The sequence below is a fragment of the Capricornis sumatraensis genome, chromosome 18, assembly GCF_032405125.1.
Source record: "Capricornis sumatraensis isolate serow.1 chromosome 18, serow.2, whole genome shotgun sequence".
Lineage (NCBI taxonomy): Eukaryota > Metazoa > Chordata > Mammalia > Artiodactyla > Bovidae > Capricornis > Capricornis sumatraensis.
This window is the reverse complement of record NC_091086.1, coordinates 46376594-46400937: the sequence shown is the minus strand read 5'-3', so window position 1 is coordinate 46400937 and position 24344 is coordinate 46376594. Positions and strand designations below refer to the sequence as shown.

The 24344-nt window shown below is 41.7% G+C and overlaps 1 protein-coding gene and 1 non-coding gene across 3 annotated transcripts in view; one reads left to right on the top strand and one right to left on the bottom strand.

Annotated features, from left to right (window-relative positions):
• The window catches only part of C1QTNF3 (C1q and TNF related 3), a 30041-nt gene extending 6145 nt beyond the window's left edge, over positions 1-23896 (bottom strand). Inside the window, exons 1-4 of one of the 2 annotated variants that reach the window (XM_068990716.1) lie at positions 23594-23896; positions 15886-15997; positions 13389-13543; positions 7791-7920 (exon numbers count right to left, since the gene is read on the bottom strand). In XM_068990716.1, coding sequence (XP_068846817.1) covers positions 7791-7920; positions 13389-13543; positions 15886-15997; positions 23594-23896 — 700 coding nt within the window. The remainder of the gene's footprint in view (positions 1-7790; positions 7921-13388; positions 13544-15885; positions 15998-23593) is intronic. The other variant, XM_068990717.1, reaches the window with a different exon arrangement.
• On the top strand, positions 1789-1895 carry LOC138094755 (U6 spliceosomal RNA). Its single transcript, XR_011146269.1, has one exon. It is a non-coding gene; the product is annotated as a U6 spliceosomal RNA (small nuclear RNA).
• Positions 23897-24344: the final 448 nt, after the last annotated feature.

Sequence of the window (24344 nt, the reverse complement as noted above, 5' to 3'; positions counted from 1 at the left end):
AACATAATCTCATAGTTGAATAAAAAGAATGTATCTCTTAAAAAAAAAAAAGAAAGAAAAACCCAGAAACATCTGGAAGGAAAAAAAAAAAAGCACCACACACAGTTCTATGCTGTTTTCCAAAGGTACAATCAAGTGAAAGAGAAGCTGTAAGGCTACCATGTTGATCCATCTGCCTCTGAGTCAAGTTGAACCACATACAGATGTATCAGTTCAGTTCAGTTCAGTTCAGTCGCTCAGTCATGTCTGACTCTTTGTGAACCCATGGACTGCAGCACACCAGGCCTCCCTGTCCATCACCAACTCCCGGAGTTTACCCAAACTCATGTCCATTGAGATGTATGATTTTGCTTAATTTAGAGCCAGGCTTGCATTTTCAATGAGCTGAGAATAAAAGATACAGTATAAAAATAAGCCATGCCCATTCATATGCCTAAAGATGGATCTACAGATGAAACATAAAGGCAGCTAGAAATCAGAGACTCAAATAAAATAATTTCTATATGTGCAGTTTTTTGCATTTTACAAAATTTCTTATTACTTACACAATTTTAAATGCTTCAAGAAGATAAAGTGGGAATCAAAATGACAGAAAAAAATATTACTTTTCCTGAAGAAAAATGGTGACTGCTATTAAAAAAATAGATGTAGGGGTATTTTAGAAACACTAAGAAACCAGATGGCGAATAAATGAAATGACTAGAATTGGAAATTTAAAAGTGCATCTGTCTTAAATCCACACATGGCTTTTCTCCGCAAGGAAACATACTGAAACCAGAGACAATATATTTTCACTCTGGTTTTCACATCTTCATGTGAAATTCAACCTTCTCTGTCCCTTAACTCTCAAATGGTCATTTATAATCAACTCAAAGTTTAAACAGTAAAGTGGGAGTCTAATGATGGCTGTTATCGTCCAAATTATGTCCAGCCCAAGAAAATTCTTAAAACCAACTAAATCCTTGAGCTTCAATTATAAAATCATTGAAAGCAATGGAACCACTCATTGGGCATATCTAGACGTGTTTGACAAAACAGTTATAGGAAAATTTAACATAAATCTTCAGAGCAGAAAATCACATAAAAGGCTTAAAGCTGACTGAAGGGTGATGAAAGATTGCTTCTTTCACTTCATATGTCAGTTCATTTCTGACTTCAGCTGGGTAGAAAAATAAATCAAAGCACACATTAAAAGTATTTGTGACAATCTAACATGACCACTGCCTCCATCAGAATTTTCTTCTTTTCCTTCTCAATGTCATAGACAGAGACAAAGAAAATTGAAAACAAGCACCCAAAATATCCATTCTCTGCAAAACTAGGAGACCGGAAAGAAAATCAATCAACTTAAAGTATCAGTTAAGTGCTGTCATATGTCAGTGATAGCAGGCAGAGTCACATGGAGACGACATGGACATAGGGCAAGGAATTTTGCAGAGGCCAAGTGGCAGCAGATCTCAAACAATTCCCAGAAAAGTGCCCTCCCCTCACCCCCAGTACAGAAGGGTCACTCTGAAGTACTGATGCTGAAAAGAAGCTCCCTCGAGCAGAGCTGAGATAAAGCAAAAGTTATGTTTGGGAGGAAGTTTGCCAGATAAAGTACAGAAAGTGTGAAAAGTCCTTCTGCAGTGGTGGATCCTGGAATCTGCCAGCAAATAGGAGGCAAAGGAACTGGCAAGTGCAAGGCTGGCTTCATGTTTTTCTAGACCCAGTGTAGTCTGGGAAGGCAGAGAAGTGTGCCCACACAGAGAAAACACACAGAGCTGCTATAGTTAAAAGAAATGGAGAGTGCTTGCTTCAGCAGCACATATATTAAAATTGGAACAATATAGAGAAGATTAACAGGGACCCTGCGCAAGGATTACATACACATTTATGAAGCATTTTATATTTTAAAAAAAGAGAGAGAGAGATGAGGAGTCCCCTGGCAGCAAGGGAGGAACCACTGAATTACCAAGCCAGGAAGTAGGGTGGGGTCCCTTCCCTTCTTCAAGAAACTATGGCATAGTGCTGATCTAGGAAATCCATCAACCATCAGTTAATTTTAGAAAGTGGAAAAGAACAAAAATCATCAATAGATAAGGACTACTCAACAAGAAGAAATGTCATGTGGGAGATGAAAAATAAAACCAAAGATTCCATCATGGGTTTAAAAGTATATTAATGAAGGAAATCCCTCTATGAAAGAACATTGTAAGACAGAACGTGGAAACCCATGGTAGAAATGATCAGACAAGAGGAAGAACTGAAAACCAGGGTGACAAGACTAATGTAAAACACAGAAAAGGTTAAAACAGTACTGCAGAAACAAGGCAGAAGAGAGAAGGAACTGGGAGAAGCAAAAGGAGAATTAATCCTAGGAAGAAGCAATTAAGCATATGTAGGATGTGTGTGCAGAGAAGGCGATGGCAACCCCACTCCAGCACTCTTGCCTGGAAAATCCCATGGATTGAGGAGCCTGGTGGGCTGCACTCCATGGGGTTGCTAAGAGTTGGACACGACTGAAGTGACTTAGCAGCAGCAGCAGCAGCAGCAGGCTGTGTGTGTGTTGGCCGCTCAATCGTGTCTGACTCTTTGCAACCCCATGGACTGTAGCCCATTAGGCTCCTCTATCCATGGAATTCTCCAGGCAAGAATACTGGAGTGGGTTGTCGGGACCTCCTCCAAGGGCTCTTCCCAACCCAGAGATGGAACCTGCATCTCTTGTGTCTCCTGCATTGGCAGGTGGGTTCTTTACCACTAATGCCACCAAGGGAAGAAAGCAAACATGAAATGGAACTTATTCTATCTTTATTCTACAAAAAAATTAGAGAAAATAATACATGTAGAAGACAAACTAAAGAAAGTTAAAAACAACACAAAGTGTAATCAGAGTTCTTAAAAAAGTTAACAAGTGTTGTACTAAGATGGACGGGGTACTGTTTGTGAACACATGAGAATATTTTATATCTGACATTGTTCAGAACTGCTAGTCTATGATGATAAAAATCTAGTTGACTTTTAATTGGGTTTATTATAACTGAAATATGCTATAGACAATATACCCCATTATTGCCTGATTTCCTAACACAAGACAAACTACTCCCAATGCCACCTCACCTTAGTACAACAATGAGAAGAAAAAACTGTATTTATATTTTAAGATATAATTCAAAGAAACTTTCCTGGACAAAAAGAAGGGTTCCATACACATAATGAAAGGACACAGCAGGAAAATTTGATCCAGAATGATTAACATTTCTTCTAGAAAAATCACTAAACTTTGAAGATAAAGAATTTTTTGGGAAGTCAAGCAAAAAGATTAAGTCATTTATAAAAGGAAAAAGCTCAGATTTATGTCTGAGTTCTCCAGGCCAAATGCCAGAAAACAGGACCAGAAAAAAATATATAAACTAAGGTTTTTATTTTCAGCCAAAGTTATAACATATAAAGTTATAAAGCATGTAAGTTATAGAGCATGTAAAGTCTTAGAGAATACTGATGTCATAAGCTTTTTTGAGAAAATAATTAAAGGACAAGAATACTTGAGTGGGTAGCCTATTCCTTCTCCAGGGGATCTTCCCAACTCAGGAATCGAGCTGGGGTCTTCTGCATTGCAGGCAGATTCTTTACCAACTGAGCTATTAGGGAATCTCTAATTAATAGGACAAAGTTTAGCTAATAAAGAGATGTTTGGGAAACTCTGGCAAAATGACCAATGGTGAACAATGAATATATATAACTACAGGATAAGTTCAAATTGTAGAAGAGGATAATATTGATAAACTAAAATGCAATTATTTTATACCTTGACAATGTACAAATGATTCAACCAGCAAAAGTTAAAAATTAAGACAGCGAGAAAGATAGAATAAGTTCATTGACTGGCTTATTTGTAATAATATATTTAATATTACATATTATATATATATAAACACACATAATACTATCCAAAAGAAAACTGAAGAAGCTACAATGTATTAAACAAAATAGTTTTTGTTTTTTAGTCGCAAAGTTGTGTCCAACTCTTTGGAGACCTCATGGATGGCAGCCTGCCAGGCTCTTCTGTCTATGGAATTTCCCAGGCAAGAATACTGGGTAGCTATCCCCTTCTTCAAGGAATCTTCCTGACCCAGGGATCAAACCTATGTCTCCTGCTTGGCAGGCATTGGCAGGTGGATTCTTTAACACTGAGCCACCAGGGAACAAACAAAGTAGGCCTCAGAAATATTATTAAGGACAAATAGAAACATTATATGATGATAAAGGGTCAATTCACCAATAATCTAAATTGCTTTTTAACTCATGAATGGATAAACTAATATCATCACTCAGTGAAATACATAACAAGAAAAAGGAACACACTGCTGATTCATACATAGACATGGATAAATAGTAATTTTGTTAAGTGACTTATATTCTACTATTTAATACCAAAAGACTGTATGACAATTCCATTTATATGATATTTTAGAGCTCTAGGGATGGAAAATCAATCAGTCATTGTCGGGGGTTGTAGTTCACAGGGGTTGTCTACAAAGAGATAGCACAAGGGAATTGGGGAGATGAAACCTTGTTGTGTTTGAAACTATAGTGATGGAGACATACCTCTATGTACTTGTCAAAACCCATAGAACTGTACATCACAAAGAATACATTTTGCTGCATGCTGAATTTTAAAAGCTCAAGTAGAATATCAGAGAATTTCAAAATAAGATTATGACAAATGAATCTAACCGTGTTATAAAATCAATGAAGTAACAGAACTAAAGGGCATGAGGAAAAAAGATGATCGGTTTTAAGGGCTTCCCAGGTGGCTCAGCTCCGCCTGCCAGTGCAGGAGATGTGGGTTGCATCCCTAAGTCGGGAAGATCCCCTGGAGAAGGAAATGGCAACCCGCTCCAGTATTCTTGCCTGGGAAATCCCATGGACAGAGGAGCCTGGTGGGCTACCGTCCATGGGGTTGCAAAAGAGTTGGAGACAACTTAGCCACTAAACAACAACAGCAAGGGTTTTAAAGGTGGCATTTTGAATAGATACCATAAAAAGAAAAAAAAAATGTACACAAACATTACACCTTAGTTGGTAAATTTATTTTTCATGGGACATGGGTGTGCAATTTTTAAACTACTTTATTTTTACACTGCTGCTGCTAAGTTGCTTCAGTCACGTCCGACTCTGTGCGATCCCATAGACAGCGGTTCAACAAAGAAGTAAATATATTACAGATTAAGAGAGTTGGGGTTCTCCTTGTCAAAGAAAAACTTACAAAGAAATAAAGAGGATGCTAGGATGAACCCAGTGGATTTGAGTTAGAGGTATCAGGATTAACTCATTTTTTTGTTTTTGTTTTTTAACACACAAGATAGATAGATAGAAAAATACAGTAATGTATGCACTCATGATTAGTAATATGTATATTTCTCAGCCCTGCCCATGGATAGGACCCAGAAGAGGTGACATCTTCAGAGCAATGAGTATGTTTAGCATGGGTCTTTGTTTCTAAATACTACTCCTCAACAAAAGGAACCAGGGCACCTTGGAAAAGTGAGTATTGCCAGAGCTGGGACAGAAGAAAATGGAATATGAGCTTGAAGCAGCTTGTGGCACAAGAAGTAAGAAAGTTGTTGGGGACTGAATAATAGATTCCACATATGCTCATGTCTGGGCTTCCCAGGTGGCAAGAGTGATAAAGAATCTTCCTGCCCATGCACAAGGTAGATATAAGAGACCTGGGTTTGATCCCTGGGTTGGGAAGCTACCCTGGAGGAAGGTATGGCAACCTGCTCCTGTATTCTTGCCTGGGAAATCCCACGGACAGAGGAGTTTGGTGGGCTATGGTTCATGGGGTCGTAAAGAGTTAGAAAAACTGAAGGGACTTAGCATGCATGCATGCATACTCACGTCCTAAAATCACAGAATCTGTGACTGTTGCCTTATATGGCAAAAGAGATTTTGCAGGTATGATTAAATTTAAGGTTTTATGATGGGGAGCTTATCCTGGATTGTCCAGGTAGACCCAAGGTAATCACACCATCTCTATGAAAGAGCCAAGGAGGTCAGAATCTGAGAAAACAAAGTGATATAACAATGGAAGCAGAGCCTGAGATGATGTGGGGCTGGTGACAGCCTCTGGGAGTTGGAAGAGGCAAGGCGCTAGAGCTTCCAGAGGAACCGGCTCTGGCCACACCTTGACTTTAGCCCAGTTGAACTGATTCTGAACTACCTATCTCTAGAACTGTAAGAGGATAATTTCGTGTTGTTTTAAACATCAGTTCAGTTCAGTTCAGTCGCTCAGATGTGTCCGACTCTTTGCGACCCCATGAATCGCAGCATGCCAGGCCTCCCTGTCCATCACCAACTCCCGGAGTTCACTCAGACTCGCGTCCATCGAGTCAGTGATGCCATTCAGCCATCTCATCCTCTGTTGGCCCCTTCTCCTCCTGCCCCCAATCCCTCCCAGCATCAGAGTCTTTTCCAATGAGTCAACTCTTCGCATGAGGTGGCCAAAGTACTGGAGCTTCAGCTTTAGCATCATTCCTTCCAAAGAAATCCCAGGGCTGATCTCCTTCAGAATGGACTGGTTGGATCTCCTTGCTGTCCAAGGGACTCTCAAGAGTCTTCTCCAACACCGCAGTTCAAAAGCATCAATTCTTCAGCGCTCAGCCTTCTTCACAGTCCAACTCTCACAGTTTGTGGTAATTTGTTTCAGCATCAATAGGAATTGAGTACAGAAGTACTCAAATAAAAGTTTTAATGTTTTTAAAAAATGATGTGACCTTCCTTGGGGGGTCAAGGTGAAGGGATGAACACAGCTATGACATGTTTAAATTGCAATGAACTCAGTTATACCATATTTAAATTGTGAGAATATAATCTAAAGGGTTTTTCAAGTCGGAGATAACTGTGCCCTCTCATTGAACTCTCAGTTCAAATGACAGTTAAGAATGTACCTTCTCCAATATACACACTGTATTGTATTTACATATACATATACATATGTGTATGTATGAAAGTGAAAGTGTCAGTTTCTTAGTAATGTCCGACTGTTTGCGAGCCCATGAACTATAGCCTGCCAGGCTACTCTATCCATGCAGTTCACCAGGCAAGAATACTAGAGAGTTCCCATGCTCTCCTCCAGGGGATCTTCCTGACCCAGGGATCAAACCCGCATCTCCTATGTCTCCTGCACTGGCAGGCAGGTTCTTTACCACTAGCGCCACCTGGGAAACCGGGAACTGAAGATTAACTGTACCTACAGCAATCAAGATGATGTTGGTCAGATGACTAAAGATGACTGTCAAAACTGACTATGCTCTTTCTGCAGGTAACCTCCTCTCTGTGTATATAAAAGCTCTTGCCCCACTGGTTGCCTTGGGTGGGGGTGGGGATGAGCAGTTGCTGGCATCTGAAATAAAGCTTATTTTCCTTTCCACCCCTGACCTGTTTATTGGTGGCAAGCAGCCAGACTCCCCCACCCCCCATCCTTTCAGTAACAGATTGACATTTCCTTCTCCAGAGGATCTTCCTGACCTAGGGATCAAACCTGAGTCTCGTGCATGGCAGGCAGACTCTTCATTGTCTAAGCCCCATGTATGTGTATATATGTGTATATTTATGTGTGTGTGTATACACATATGTGTGTATGTGTGTGTATATATGTGTGTATGTGTTATATATATATATATGTATGTTTTAACCAGAATTACAGAGAACTCATTCCCTTCCTCCCTCTCTTCCTCCCTCCCCTCCTTCCTTCCCCTTTTTGGTTGCTAGATTAATTAATACACTCATTCATTTTTACCTCTCACCTGATACTGGGGCCCCAAATCTCCCGGTCATGACATCAAAGAAGTTCCCGATGTTGGTTTCAACACTGCTGAAAATGATCCCACTGTTCTGATTGGTGAAGTGAGTTGCCAGGGAAGCCATGAACGCAATCTAAGGAAAGAGTTAGAGGTTAATTAAAAGGCAATTTATCTTAGAGAAGCAACGTTTCAGGACAAGTATTATTTCAGCAATATTTGTAACAGCAAGAGTGGGAATAATATGAACATTAATCTATGGAGAAAAATTAAATCATGGTGATTTTTAACATTTTAATGCTATGCAGCCCCTGGAATGACAGTATATATCAATAGTTGTGAGCACGGGTTTCAGTGAACATTAGACTTTAAAAGGCTTTTTGAGATATTCAAATTCTATTAGCAAATAATACTGGAAAAGTTTGATGAAATATTCTATGTACAGTTATTAAATGCCCATTGGCATATACTAAAGGATCTGAAAAGTCCTTCAGACAAACAACTTTTTAATTTTATTTACCCTGTGTTTTTTCCATAAAAGACATCTGTGACATTATGATTTATGATAAATATATATTTAATATTTGTCCCTCAGTTTGAAAGAGACCTCCTAAAAATCCTCAGAATTTCCTAAGTGTTAAGGGCAATCAATGTGTATTTTGTTATGTCAATGAGGTAACTTTGGAAAAGCCCCTCAGGAGGGTCTGGTTGCCTGTAGAGCCAACTGAAAGTTTTGAACTCTCAGTGCCTCCTGATGAAAGTGAAAGAGGAGAGTGACAAAGTTGGCTTAAAACTCAACATTCAGAAAACTAAGATTAAAGCATCTGATCCCATCACTTCATGGCAAATAGATGGGGAAACAGTAGAAACAGTGAGAGACTTTATTTTCTCAGGCTCCAAAATCACCGCAGATGCTGACTGCAGCCATGAAATTAAAGGACACTTTCTCCTTGGAAGAAAAATGATGACAAACCTAGATAGCACATTAAAAAGCAGAGACATTACTTTGCCAACAAAGGTCCGTCTAGTCAAAGCTATGGTTTTCCCAGTAGTCAGGTATGGATGTGAAAGTTGGACTATAAAGAAAGCTGAGAGCTGAAGAATTGATGCTTTTGAATTGTGGTGTTGGAGAAGATGCTTGAGAGTCCCTTGGACTGCAAGGAGATCCAACCAGTCCATCGTAAAGGAAATCAGTCCTGAATATTCATTGGAAGGACTGATGCTGAAGCTGAAACTCCAGTACTTTGGCCACCTGATGGGAAGAACTGACTCATGGAAAAGACCCTGATGCCAGGAAAGATTGAAGGCGGGAGAAGGGGATGACAGAAGATGAGATGGTCGGATGGCATCACCACCTCAATGGACATGAGTTTCAGTAAGCTCTGGGAGTTGGTGATGGACAGGGAAACCTGGCGTGCTGCAGTGCTTGGGGTCACAAAGAATCGGACACGATGAGCGACTGAAATGAATGGAACTGAATGGAACTGAGCTGTGCCTCCCATCCCCCATACCTCTCTGCTCCCAGCCCTTCCCTGACAGATCTCTGCAGAGAAGATAGGGCCTGGACAGAGAATCCAGTAGCTAGTGATTTAATCATTTATGCCTGAAAAATGAAGCCTCCATAAAAACCCAAAAGACAAGTTTTGGAGAGTTTCCAGGTTGGTGAACACATAGAGATTTGGGGAGAGTGCCTCTCAGCCCCCTTTATCCATACCTTGCCTTATGCATCTCTTCTATCTGACTGCTCTTCAGTTACATCCTTTTATAATAAATGGGTGAGAAAGTAAGTAAAATGTTTCTCGAGTTCTTCTGTGAGCCTCTTTAGTACATTAATCAAACCCAATGAGGGGCTCATTTGGAACCTTTGATCTATAGCCAGACAGAAGCACAGGTGACAACCTGAACTTGGATTGGTGCCAAAAGTAGAGGAAGGGTGGAGCAGTCTCAAAGGGCTGAGCTCTTAAGGGTCAGAATTGAGCTGAACTGTAAGACATCAGCTTCCCAGGTGGCGCTAGTGGTAAAGCATCCACCTGCCAATGCAGGAGACGTGGGTCCAATTTCTAAGTCAGGAAGATCCCCTGGAGAAGGGAATGGCAACTCACTCCAGTATTCTTGCCTGGAGAATCCCATGGACAGAAGAGCCTGGTGGGCTACAGTACATGGGGTCACAAAGAGTCATGACTGAGTGACTTAGCACACACACGCACATAGGACATCTAGGTGGTGTTGGAGAATTGCTCAGTGATGCGGGAATAACCCACACATGGAAATTGTACCACCCCTGGAGAGTCACATTTGAAAGTCAATGCCGATCCCCTGTCCAAAGGAGTCATTGAGACTGAGTGTGAATTAAATCAATAATTTCTTAAAAAAAAAAACAAATCGTTATCTCTTGGCTGTGCTGGTTCTTTGTTGCTGCCTGTTCTTTTCTCTAGCTCCAGGGATTGGGGTGTACTCTCTAGTGTGATGCATGGGCTTCATGTTGCACTGTCTTCTCTTGTTGCAGAGTATGGGCTCTTGAGTGCACAGGCTTCAGCAGTTGATAAAGGGGGCTTGGTAGTTGCAGCGTGGGCTCTACAGTGCTGGCTCAGTAGTTGTGGAACACAGGCTTAGTTACTCCATCACATGTAGGATCTTCCCAGGCCAGGGATCAAACCTTCATCTTCTGCATTGGCAGGCAGATTTTTTTTATCTCTGAGCCACCAGAGAAACCCCTAGATCAGTAAGTTCTTTAATTTGGTGGGGGACGGTTATCTTCTTGAATGAATGGAAGTTTTAAGGGAGAAGAGTGAGAGAAGAAAGAGCAAATAACGTCAAGTTCTGGAAGACTTGGGGTAGAGTGGGAAGGCAGACCTGGGAGAATCAACACAGAAAGGATCTGGGCAGTCAGAAGGACCACATGAGGGCACGGAATGCAGAAAGATGAAGAAGGGGTGACATCAGACGAAAGATTTAGGAATGGGGATGAAGGGGCCAGAAGTTACCCTCCTTTACAATCTGTCTAAGACCAATCTTTTATTCTCTTTAAGGCTTCCTTCAAAATGTGTGACTGTAGTTCTCCCAAATGATCATATTATGGTTTTAGGGTTAAGAAGCGACAGAGCAAAGGTAACAGTTGCCAAGGTGTTCTCCCTTAAACTGGCTACTACAGGGCCCTTAACTAGAATATAACCATTCACAGATTTGGGTTAATTCTAGCCTTGAGAATGTTTATCATCCATCTTCTTAGGTACCTATATCCCGGACAGGGAAGCCTGGTGTGCAGCAGTCCTTGGGGTCACAAAGAGTCAGATACAACTGAGCAACTGAATAACAACAATAACCTGGGCAGCTGTATCTGTCTCCTTTTCTTTCTAAATTTATACTGGCACACAGACCCCCGGTTATTTGCAATTATTAAACAGCATTCATTACAAAGTTACGAAAACACAAACACTGGTTGAATAACACACAGGACCTCTTAGTTTACCCTTTAAAAAAACCTGAGACCCAGAAAAATGATGGAATTTATCCAAGGGTAATCAACTACCACATGTGCTCAAATAAAGGGCAGTTTTTCTCCATTGATCTTTCAGATAGAGTTACTGTACTAGTTCTTTAAAAGTATCTCGTGTTATATTAATAATCTATGAAAGAAACTGGAAACTTTTATTAGAGCCAACCTGAGGATTCTAACCCAGGAGACAGTCTTTCAGAAAGCCCTGAGGACTGTCATGAAGAGGTAAGGGGGTCAGGGGAGAGACCAGCGTGTGTGTGTGTGGTTTTGGTGAAGGAGTGCACGCCGTCACGCGCGCATCTCGGTAGAAGGTGACTGCTATTCTCGAGGACCAGACGTCTTAGTCACTGGTTTCAGTGCTTTTTTAAGTGTGGGAAGATGCAGGAAGCTGGGTTCATAAGATTCTCTCCTGAAAAGGTTTAACTGTCTGAGGGCCAATTCTGCCAGTTTTCCCAGAGCACAAAGTGCTTCATCCTGATCTTCACCTTGAATTCCTTTCAGGGTATATTGTAGGTCAGCGACTGCAATGGTTAAAGACTTGGTTCTTACAGAACTGGCTGGTGGGCAACACTCTTTATTTTACAGTCCTTTCCCTTTTGCCCTTAATTTCAACCAAGGTTTGGGAGGCATTTTGTGACCAACTGTCCCATTGCTGTAGGGATGCTCATTCCAAGACCAAGCCAAGACTTCCTTGATAAGACACTCCATGTACTGTTACTGGATGAGGCCCACTTAACAGCAGCCAACAGCCTCTGGACCACCTGCCTCACTAGTCTATAATGGTCCAGGAAATGGTTCCTCCTTGTTGCTTCTTCCCGTATCTATTACAATCATTGATCTTACAGAACTATTTGGTCAATTGTTTCAAGTTCCCTAGTCATCACTATTTTTATGAGAGACTCAGTCACACACTGGTGATGCAAGAAACAATAATCTTATATAATAGGCAGAATAAAGGAATATTGCTAGTGACTTTAATAAGGTTGTAAATAAGTAGTGTTATCTTCTAAGGAGTTACATGTCTGCTGTCAAAAGAAGAGAAATTGAGCTTTATGGTCGAGTAGGTATTTCTGCCACTGGCGTGGTCTGGCTAATGCATAATGCAGATGTGCAATGCACACTAGAGGGGAGAGAGGAGGCCCAAATGGGCAGAGAAAATATTATGTATAAATTTTCCTTGACTTGCTTTAAAATATAAATTTTACTTCATCAGTACATTCTCTCAATTAATTAATTTTAATCACAAGTTACTATTTCAGAAAGACATTTCAGCCAGAATCAAGCAATATAAAATGCTAGTTTTCAGTGTTGATAGGTGTTTCTTGGAAGAATTCATTTTAAAAATATTAACCAAATAAATACATAAGCAACTCAGACTTAGTAATTTTCTTAGTGTGACCTAATCTCACATTTGCAAGTTTTAGGTGTTACTGACAACAAGAATTTCAGAAGATCACTTAAAAGAGAAATAACAGATAAATGGGTAGTTGGGCTTGAGATTAAAATGTCCAATGATAGCCTCATAAATGAATTTTAAAAACTGTAAGCTGAAGTGAATATGGTCTGGTCTGGAAATCTGTAGGTGAAGGGCTCAGAATGTCTTTAGTGATAAAGAATATACTAATGAGAAAATTTAAATAAAAATTACTGGCACAAAAACTGATTTGATAGAAAGCAATATTTGTACATTAATATCTATCTGTGTGACCTAAACATGCAAATGTAACAAAATTTATAAATAAATGGGATAGTCAAATGTCTAATAATATTTCATGCATCTAAAAGTTTATATATTCAAGTTGCCAAAAATCTTTTTATTGCACATATGTTTTCATTTGGAAAACGGAAATTAGCTGATGTTCAGGGTTACTCTGTATTTGGTCTAAAGAGGGTGCTGAACTTCACCCTTCATACATTTCTCTTCTCCCTAAGAATGATCTCAAAACACTCTGATGGCATTGGCCTTAGGCAAATATCCCGTGGTGAAGAGATTGAGATGAACAAATTGAGACAGGGTTTGTTTACTCAACAGTGAGGATGAAAAAACACTCGAGCCTTCTGACTGCTGGACCCTAAGGGTCGCCTGGAGACATGCCAAGATGGTTTACCTGCAGTTCTGGTGGAATCCCCGGGTAGCCCTTCTCTCCTTTGGGGCCATGCTGCCCACGCTCCCCTCGTGGTCCCAGGTCACCTTTGTCTCCTTTCTCACCTTTGGCCCCTTCGTGGCCAGTGGCTCCATTGTTGCCATTGTTCCCATGGTTTCCTTAAACAACCAGACATCATCACATGAGAAAGCCTAGTCACTCATACTCACTGTCTATTTCTATAGAAACATAGTTCCTGTCTTCAAAAATACAGATTCCATGGCATAAGGGGACCATCTGAAACAAGCCTAAACACAGCCATGAGGTCATCATGGACTAGCATCTCTCTTAAATGGAACAATGAAAACAGACTTAGATGCTCTTAAGTCTCCAGATTCTAAAGTCTATTTTTCCTATAAAGCAAGACTTGGAAGAATCGTTGCATAGAAGACTGGTTATCAAAGGATCCTTTATAATAGCAAAGATTAGAAACCACCTAAAGGCCCATCAATACTGAAAGGGTAAAATTTTTAAATGGTAGGGAATTCCCTGGTGATCTCGTGGTTAAAACTCTGTGTTTTCACTGCAGGGGGCATGAGTTCTAATCCTGGTCAGGGAGCTACACCCCTGCAAGCTGCATGGCACAGCCAAAATAATAATAATAATGAAGGATCTGTAAACAGAATTGTTTTAAAATGGTGTATATGTATCCCAGTAAATAATGTTATCTAGTCACAAGAAAATAATGATGAAGAAAAATATTTAATAGTATATGTTTTGGATAAAAGAGGCTGCAAATCAACAGGGTTCGCATGATACTACATGTAGGTTATGTATATTACATATACATATGTATATGTATATGTATATATATATACATGCTTTATCCAAAGGGGAAAAAGACTATAACAAATTACATAAAAACATTTTACAGTGGTTCATTTTGCCTGGAAAAATCCCACGGACAGAGGAGCCTGGCGGGCTATAGTCCATGGGGTCGCAGAGAGTCGGACGCGACTTAGCGACTAAACAATAGCAATGTTTTTTCTAAGTGGATGGGACACAAGTGATTTTTGTATCATCCGACATAACTTTCTGCCTTTTTAAAAATTTCTACAATAATATACACCACTTTTATAACTGAAGGAAAAGTAAAATCATTGATAAAAATTATAACAATAATCTTGAAAGCAAGATTTGGATAATGATTTCAACTCTTTACTCAGTGGGAATTTCTACACCTCTTCCTTTATTTTTACACTTGTTGAATTCCAGGCCCTTCTGCCATTTATTTTGTGTGCCACCTTTGGTCAGGTTTCATAACAAGCTTGCAATTCTTCCATACTGATGAACTTTGACTATATTTGCAGGTTAATGTGCTGATGACAAAACTGTTTCTGATAGGAAACATGTAGTCAAAGCCAGTCCATCCTCTGGCCTCAGAAGAGTGTAGAACTAAGAAGATTTTAGGAGGGTCTGAATGTTCCCTACCCCTAATCACTGCACCTGCTGCCTGCTGCCCGTGATGGTCAGTGACATAGGTTCCAAGCTACTAATCTTAAAGTCTCACAGAGCAGTTGCTGGTTCTATATTTGGTTTTGTTTGAGAAGCCTCTCAAAGGTATTAAGAAAAATTAAGTCTCATTGTTTTTAACTGCTAACATCAATGGGAGTAAGAGAAGAGTAAGAGGACTTTTGCCAAACCTTGAAAAAAGTTGTACTCCCAGGAACTGACCTGGAGACAACAGAGTCAGATAGGCCCTCAGATTTGGAGGTCGTGGACAGAGGGGACCTGGCTGCCTTCTCCTTGCCTGACCCAGGAGGCTAGCAAGTTCTGCAAATGATCCATCCCTGGGGCCCCACTCAGTAGAGTAGAGATGGCTGAGCGGTGGCTCTAGAGGGACCCAGTGGAGCTCGACAGCACACCCCGTGCCACCATATGGTGCTGGAGCCCAGAAATGCTCGCATGAGTCCAAGAGAAGTACAAAGGTCAACTGAGAGACAGCTGAGCATGGAGCACCTAGAGGCTAGAGGAAGACAAACTCAGCTAGACCTAGAATCAAACAGAAGGATGTGTCATTCAGTGAAAAGGACTGTGAAGATGACTATAACCCAGACCAGCAGTCTCTCCTCCCCACTCTCAATCCCCAGAAGGCTAGATCTAGAGTGCCCTATGGAGCACACAGTGGCAGAAACACGGAAACAGAAGTACGAACCTGTTAAGCTCCAGTGATTCCACACTCCACGCTGGTGAAGGGCCTCCTGGCATGTAGGCTGAGGTCCCAGCATGCCTAATGCCTGTGGGATTCTGCGAGTGGTATGGATAATAAATATTCTATCTTATATACATCTTTCTCATGAACTCAGTAAGCTCAGTTGCCTACCCCACTCTCTTTCGGATTTTCCATGCGCGAGCTCTGGATCATACACAAGTGATGCCAGATCACTGAGGTTCACCCCTGGCTCCTGATTTAGTGTGGTCTGCAAGTAGGCTGGAAATAATGCATCTCTCTCATCCTTACCTGGGATGCCAGGGGGACCAGGAGGTCCAGGGGGGCCTTGGTAGCCTCGGAAGCTGTAGTCTCCATGGCAACACTTGCTGCAGTCTGGGGGCAGTCCTCCGGTTTGTGGAGACTTAAAAAAAAAAAAGACACAGAGAAACTTCAAAGAAAGGTACATGCGAGTGATTAGAACTTTTGAATTTCTTCTGGCTTTGGTCCCTAGATAAGTTTAATTCCAAACAACCCACAACAACATCAGAAAAGAAGGTGTGGGGTGGGTATGTCAATGGCAAAGGAGTCAGGGAATAGCTCAGGTGAGGCGATGATCAGAAGGCAAAGGAAAGAATAGAGTGGGTAGAATAGGCTCCTTGGAAAGTGGGAGTGGGAGTGGAGGATCGGGGCAGTGTTTCTAGACAGTATGTTCCAGAAGCTATGAGAAAAGAGAAATCTCCTTCAGAAGTAGACTTGGAAACATTCCTTTTCTTTTCCAACTGTCTATAGTCTCAGACATAGCTAGACTGAGTAGATGACCCACAAATGATGAAATTACCAGCATCAAATACAGTAATTAAGAGTATGTATATTCATGATACTACTGCATTAAAAGTTCTTAGAAATTCTAAATTACAACTCTAGTTTTTCCAACAGTCGCAGCACACAAAAATTGCCTTAGAAAATTAAGATTCATGACTCCAAAAAGTTATTATTAATTATTTACAACTTGAAACAATTTCACCTTTTTAAACTTCTGCCTTTAACATGCAGGTCTGTTTTATATTCCACTCGAAAATTTAAGCGATTATTGCATTATTTGAATCAGGATAGAATGTCCATTGAGTCAGTGATGCCATTCAACCATCTCATCCTCTGTCATCCCCTTCACTTCCTACCTTCAATCTTTCCCAGCATCAGGGTCTTTTCCATGAGTCAGTTATTTGCATCAGATGGCCAAAGTATTGGAGCTTCAGCATCAGTCCTTCCAATGAATATTCAGGGTTGACTTCCTTTAGGATTGACTGGTTGGATCTCCTTGCAGTCCAAGGGACTCTCAAGAGTCTTCTCCAACACCACAGTTCAAAAGAATCAATTCTTTGGTGCTCAGCTTTCTTTATGGTCCACCTCTCACATCCATACAAGACTGCTGGAAAAACCACAGCTTTGACTAGATGAACCTTTGTTGACAAAGTAATGTCTCTGCTCTTTAATATGCTGTCTAGGTTTGTCATAGCTTTTCTTCCAAGGAGCAAGCATCTTTTAATTTCATGTCTGCAGTCATCATCTGCAGTGATTTTGGAACCCCAAACGATAAAGTCTGTCACTATTTCCATTGTTTCCCCATTTCTATTTGCCTTGAAGTGATGGGACCGGATACCATGATCTTAGTTTTCTGAATGTTGAGTTTTAAGCCAGCTTTTTCACTCCACTCTTTCACTTTCATCAAGAGGCTCTTTAGTTCTTCTTCACTTTCTGCCATAAGGGTGGTGTCATCTGCATATCTGAGGTTATTGATATTTCTCCCAGCAATCTTGATTCTAGCTTGTGCTTCCTCCAGCCTGGCATTTCATATGATGTACTCTGCATATAAGTTAAATAATCAGGGTGACAATATACAGCCTTGAGGTACTCCTTTCCTGATTTGGAACCAGTCTGTTGTTCCATGTTCAGTTCTAACTTTTTTTTCATGACCTGCATACAGATTTCTCAGGAAGCAGGTCAGGTGGTCTGGTATTCCCATCTCTTGAAGAATTTTCCACAATTTCTTGTGATCAACACAGTCAAAGGCTTTGGTGTAGTCAATGAAACAGAAGTAGATGTTTTTCTGGAACTCTTGCTTTTTCTATGATCCAACAGATGTTGGCAATTTGATCTCTGGTTCCTCTGCCTTTTCTAAATCCAGCTTGAACATCTGAAAGTTCTCGGTTCACGTACTGTTGAAGCCTTGCTTAATGAATATTAAATGTATTCAAATATGACTCTGAGTTCAAGTATTACTTATTCAATGATAAATGTCTAAAATTCGGGCTTACTGTCAAGGAGGTAGAGATTTCGTAGAAGTTGAAAGGCAGAAGAGTTAGTCATTTGTAAAACTTTGAGTCTTCTAAATGGACAACTTTTAATTATAGATAGCATACAAAACACTTGTGGAAACTTTCCTTGACACCAATTAAAAAATCAAAGGGTTTTTTTGAAAATAGCTTATTGTTGCTAAGGGATTCATTTTTTAAAAGAAAGGGATGGGATGAGAGAGGAAGGAAGGAAGAGAGAGAAAGGAAGAAAAGGAGGGAGGAAGAAGTCATTTAAAATTCAAGTTTTCTCTGCCATTAGAAATCGAAGCGAAAAAAAAGAAAAAAAAAAAAAAAGAAATCCAAGCAGAACAATGGATCAATGCTTCACGTTGTTGCACCTCGAGACATTTATAGCACAGCAAATTCTACTCAATACTCTGTAATAGCCTATATGGGAAAAGAATCTAAAAAAGAATGGATAGAACATCCCTTGTGGTCCAGTGGTGAAGAATCTGCCTGCTAATGCAAGAGACCAGTTTGATCCCTGGTCAGGGAAGATTCCATGTGCTGTGGGGCAACTAAGCCTGTGAGCCACAACCACTGGGCCCATGGGCCCTAGAGCTGATGCTCTGCAACAGGAGAAACCACCACAATGAGGAGCTCAAACACCACAACTAGAGAGTAGTCCCTACTCACAGCAACTAGCTAAAGCCTGGGCATGGCAATGAAGACCCAGTGGGGCCAAAAATAAAATAAATAAATGAATAAAATTTAAAGAAAGAGTGTATGTGTGCTAGGTTGCTTCAGTTGTGGCCTACTCTTTGCAACCCTACGAGCCTTCCAGGCTCCTCTGTCCATTGGATTCTCCAGGCAAGAATACTGGAGTGGGTTGCCATTTCGTCCTCCGGAGGACCTTCCCAACCCAGGGATTGAACCAGAGTCTCCTATGTCTCTTGTACTAGTAGGCAGGTTCTTTACCATCATCACCACCTGGGAAGCCCCATGTATATGTGTATGTATAACTGATTTACTTTGCTGTACACCTGAAACTAACACAACATTGCAAATCAACTATACTCTGATAAAAATTATTTTAAAAAACTAAATTTGCATAAACAGAACAGAAAACAAGCTAGAATTTTTCCCTGACTCTTATTTCTTTTTTATTTAAACAGGTTCCCATCTAGTTATAATATTAAGAAACAAACGCCTCATCTGTAGTCCAGCAAAAGCTGCAACAGCTGAGAGCCCAAACTCAAGGTTTCAGGAGCTAGGATTTGAATCAATCTCCTGGTTTAGTCTTCAGTCCCTCAGACCCAACCCTGGACAGGTATGGGAGTCTACGAAAACCTTCTACAAAACTAGTGGAGGAAAAGAAAATTAGCCAAAGCAATTGATTGGAAACAAGGGATTTCAGATACTTGGAAAGTCAGACACTGCAGCACTGCCCCACCTTCTAATCCAAAGATGAAATCTGAGGAGCAAGTATTCTGTAATTTCCTGGTATGATTTTGCTAATATGAAATACAGATTTTTAAGCTCCAAGAAATTCTAAGCTCTGCCAATAATGAATTTAAGGGAAGGAGACGGGTGGGGATGAGGGAAAATCCTGAAGTGGAACCATTTATTTAAAAATAGAATCGAAAAACTGAGACAACCAAGAATGTCAGAAAGAGAACTGGACTGGAACCAGAACTCCCATTACAGGTCTGTGTGACTTTCATGAAGTCATTTTCTCCCAGACATCATTTTCCTTGTCCACTAAATTAGAGGACAGGGTAAAAATGGTCATGAAATTTCCTTCCAGCTCTATAACACAAACAATGATACTGAAGTCTTTCCCAAAGCCTCAGATGGTGACTAGAAAGCTTTAGTTTTGAAGTCTAGTGTCTGGGCACAGGAAATTAGCAAGAGATGAGGTGCACACCCAAGCACTTTGAGAGCACAGTTGTTTAGTCGCTAAGTTGCGTCTGATTCTTTTACGGCTCCATGGACTGTAGCCCGCCAGGCTCCTCTGTCTGTGGGATTTCCCAGGCAAGAATACTGGAGTGGGGTTGCCATTTCTCAAGGGGATCTTCCCGACTCAGGGATTGAATCTGTGTCTCCTGCATCTCCTGCATTGCTAGGCAGATTCTTTACCACTGAGCGAGCCATCAGGGAAGTTGAGAGCACAGAGCTGCCACCAAAACAGGGAGAGATTTCTGGTCACTAGAAGGCAATGGCACCCCACTCCAGTACTCTTGCCTGGAAAATCCCATGGACAGAGGAGCCTGGTGGGCTGCAATCCATGGGATCGCTAAGAGTCGGAAACAACTTCACTTTCACTTTTCACTTTCATGCACTGGAGAAGGAAATGGCAAGCAACTCCGGTGTTCTTGCCTGGAGAATCCCAGGGACGGGGGAGCCTGGTGGGCCACCATCTATGGGGTCGCACAGAGTCGGACACGACTGAAGCGACTTAGCAGCAGTAGCAGCAGCAGCATGTGGGCCCCATCCTAAGAACCCTCTTGCAACATTTCACAACATGGTCCTCCCTCTGGCCCGGTCTTTCAAAAATCAATCAAATGCAACAATGTCCGTGATCCTTAAAACAAGTTGGACAGGATGTGTTAGTTGAGAAGTTTTCTCCCAGGTAAGGGAGATTCACATACTAGGTAGTTCTGCAGGTCACCTTGCTATTGACTCTTTTCCCAAAATTAGGTCAAATTTGAGCACGAAGTTCATGCAAATGTGTGGTATGGGAGGAAGAAGGTCGCTAAGACAAGTTCCATCTATTCTGTAGCTGTAGGCCTAGGAGCAGCTACCGAGAATGAAGCTCTACTATTGGGAAATGACTTCAGGAAAAAGGGTCTACGGCTCCTTCTGTGGAAAGGGAAAAGGGAAGAGAAACAAAGTGAAGGGAAGTGGAGGAGGGAGACAGGTGCCAAGAAAGAGCAGAGAAGTTGATAAAGATGGAAATGCTGAAGAGCTGCAGAGAAGAAAATGCCAGGAAAAGGGAGTGCAGGTCTCCCTGGGAGAGTGGTCCCCCACCTCTACACATCTTTGCACAAACTCTATGGCCAGAGTCCTCTTTTTAGAACACAACCCTGACTTCACTGCCCCGCTATGCACAAACAAAACTTCTGCTTGCAAAATAAGGTCTAAGCTTTTTAAGCAGTCAACAGAATCCATCAAATGGCACTAAAATCATGGGTGTCTTCCTCCCACAGCCCAGGCACACCACCAGGCTCCCCTCCAGGCTCTCTCAAGGCTCCTCCCGTCACACAAATGTATCTTTTCTGTGAATAGCCATCCTTTTTGTCTCATCCTTTGAGATCCAACTCAACAGCCGCCACCATTCTGGCCCTTTCCTCCCAACAGCCTTTTGTGTGTGAACTTTATCACGTGGTATTGAATTATCTGTTAATTTAGCCCCATGAGAGCCCTTCAGAACCGTTCAGCAATAGAAGGTTGAGTGTATCTATCCCCATCCTAACATGTGACTCACAGGAGAAGCACAGGGAAAAGACTGGTGAAGGAAAAAAGAAAAAGATTGGTAAAGGAGTGAATGAGGATTAAGAGAAGAGGCGGGAAGTGGGGGGAGTGGGGAAAGAAGGAAGCATACAGAAAAATCCTAAGTTCAACATGGGACTCCATATCCACGGGCAGAGAATTGTTCTAAAACTTCAGAGTATCAGTGGCTAAATCTCCACAGTAACTCCTGTTGGGGGCTGATTTGCAAATACTGCAGGAATCCAAGGGAGCTTAAAAGCACCCCCCTTCAAAAGAAAAAATAAAAAGGAAACCCCCAAGTGGCTTCTTACCCACCTCATCTGATTTTAATATGCTAGATGCCTAGGGCCACTAGCAGGCAGCATGGAACAGAAATGTAATTTGAATTTCAGTGGCCTGCTGGGTGCCAAGAAACAATGACCCATGACAGCCCACATCTGCCTTCTGCTGCCTCTGGGGGCTCACACTGCCATGGCCAAGAAGGATCCAGCAGAGAGCCCATTTACTGAAGTGGAAAGTCCAAATCAAGGCTCAGACAAAAGCACAGACATCTTCACCACTGATAAACACACATCAGTATTAATCACTCTTCAGCCAAAAGACTGTCAGATGAAAGGACAATCTCTAAAAGTGGCTTTCAAAGAGCAGGACTGGGGATTTCCCTGGTGGTCCAGCGGTTAGGGTTTCTCACTTCCACTGCAGGGGACACGGATTCATCCCTGGTTGGGAAACTAAGATCTCACTTGCCACACAGCATGGCCAAAAATAAATAAATAAACAAACAGGATTGTGTATAGAGTTTATCTTTTCTCCCGCAGCTCCACAAATTCAACCAGGCCCCACAGAACGGTTTGAACAACTATATCTGTGGTCAAGTTAGAAGTCCTGGTTTGTCTCAGATTCACAACTGCTTCTGCCTGTGATCTTAGTGTGATCATTCTACCAGTCTCAACCCACACGTTCAGTTTGTGGTTGGAAAGGTTGAGGTTTCAACTGTATGGACATTTTCAGGGCCTATCCATTGCATGTGTGTGTGCATGCTCAATTGCTTTGCACGCTCAGTCACTTCAGTCATGTCCCACTCTGACCCCGTGGACTATAGCCCACCAGACTCCTCTGTTCATGGGATTCTCCTGGCCAGAAAACTGGAGTGGGTTGCCATTCCCTTCTCCAGAGGATCTTCCCAACCCAGGAATTGAACTGGGGTCTCACACATTTCAGGCAGGTTCTTTACCAGCTGAGCTACCAGAAGCAGTTAATTCTTATAGTAAAATTTACCTGTTCAGAAATCATATAATTCAGAGTAACTCTCCTTGCCCTCTCATCTGATTTCATCATGCTGATTCCTGGAAGGCAAATTAAAATCTGCTTCTTTCTTATGTTGTACACCTGAGACTAATATCATGTTATATATACCTCAATTAAATTTTCTAAATTAAAAATGTTAGACATTTAAAAACCTGTTTCTTCCTGTTCTTAATGTTTTCAATGAAACTGAGTTTCATCAATTTGCTATTCACTACACTAAAACATTAACTCACTCCCACACCATCCTGAAAGAGTTAAAGATGCCTCCTTAGATGCTGAGCTTATACTCAGCATTTTACACAAATCCTCTGATTATTTGGCACTCAGTCATACAATAGCATGAGGTCTGCATTTTAAATACAGATATATGTTTTTGTTTTAACTCTTAGGGTCCTTTTCAAAACAAATTGAAAGTAGAGACTTAGTAACTTAGAGTGCTATTAAATCAAATAATCAAGCCTGGCATGAAATGTCACAGTAAACTCGCAAATCAAATGAAAAACTCAAAGGGCAGCTTCTCTCTGCCAGGAAGAATTAAGAAAATTGAATTTATGGTCTGTAAATGATTATCTCCAGCAACCCGTCTATCGGCAAAGGTCAGCTCTTCTCCTTTCCACACCAGCAGAGCAAGAAACAAAATCAGAGCAGCGCAGGGCTGATGCTCCACTCCCCTTTCTGATGGGGCGTCTATGGCTTCTCTTTATCTCAGTATATCAGTGCTACCTCTGCTGAGTGTCTAACGCACACTGCCAGCGCCCCTAGCATCCCACAGCAAACCAGAGAGAGAGACCCGCAAGCAGTTCAGCCAGCTTCTGGAAAGCACTGCTCCCGGGAATCACAGCTGAAAAAAAAAAAAAAAAAGAGCAAAGACAACAGAACTCATGAAGCTTTGACAGTAACCCTTAAAAGAGAATTCCGAGTACCTGGCCCCAGAATGGGGTGGTCTGGGCTAGGTCATCTACCTCGGGGGGCGGTAGCTCATCCGGCCTCAGGGATTTTAGGTCTGTAGAAGTGTTATTATCCACAGTCCCAGCTCTAGGATGGCTCCGCTCTCTCACTTTCTCCCTTCTGGAGCCGCTACGGCCAGTCTGCTGATGGCTTTGCACTATTCGCGCCACCACTTTATTAGCTCTTCCGCTCACCTCCATGTATTCATCTTGACACAGGCAAAAAGGGAGGAAAAGCAAAGCCAGAAGGTGCCAATAGACGAGCTGCCTCCCCAGCATGGTTCTCAACAGAGCCACAGAGCTTCCCGGGGAAGACGGCTGGGGCTCTGGGCGCCGTGGTCTCCTCGGGCAAGCGCCAGGGGCTGGAGATCAGAGCTGCCTCTGGCCGGGCGGTTTTTATAGTTCAGTGGGTAATAAATAAGGCAGCAGGCAAGCCAGAGGGAGAGCGGTCCTCCTCCGCGGGCAGAAGGGGCCCCATTCATCACTTTCCCACACCACAGGCAAAACGATTTGTGTGCACAGCTCCCAGTTGGTGGGGTTCATAAATGTCACACCTTGGCACATTTTTTTTGTGAAAGTGTGAAGGGAACATACACAACCAGCTGGAAACAGGCAGCATGTGTCCAGCGGTTTGTTTTTGCGATTAGACATGGAAAGGCTGCGCTTTTGCGGTCTAAGATGCCTTTTGGAAAAAACTCCTCCCGGGCTTGCCAGGAAATTCGGGATT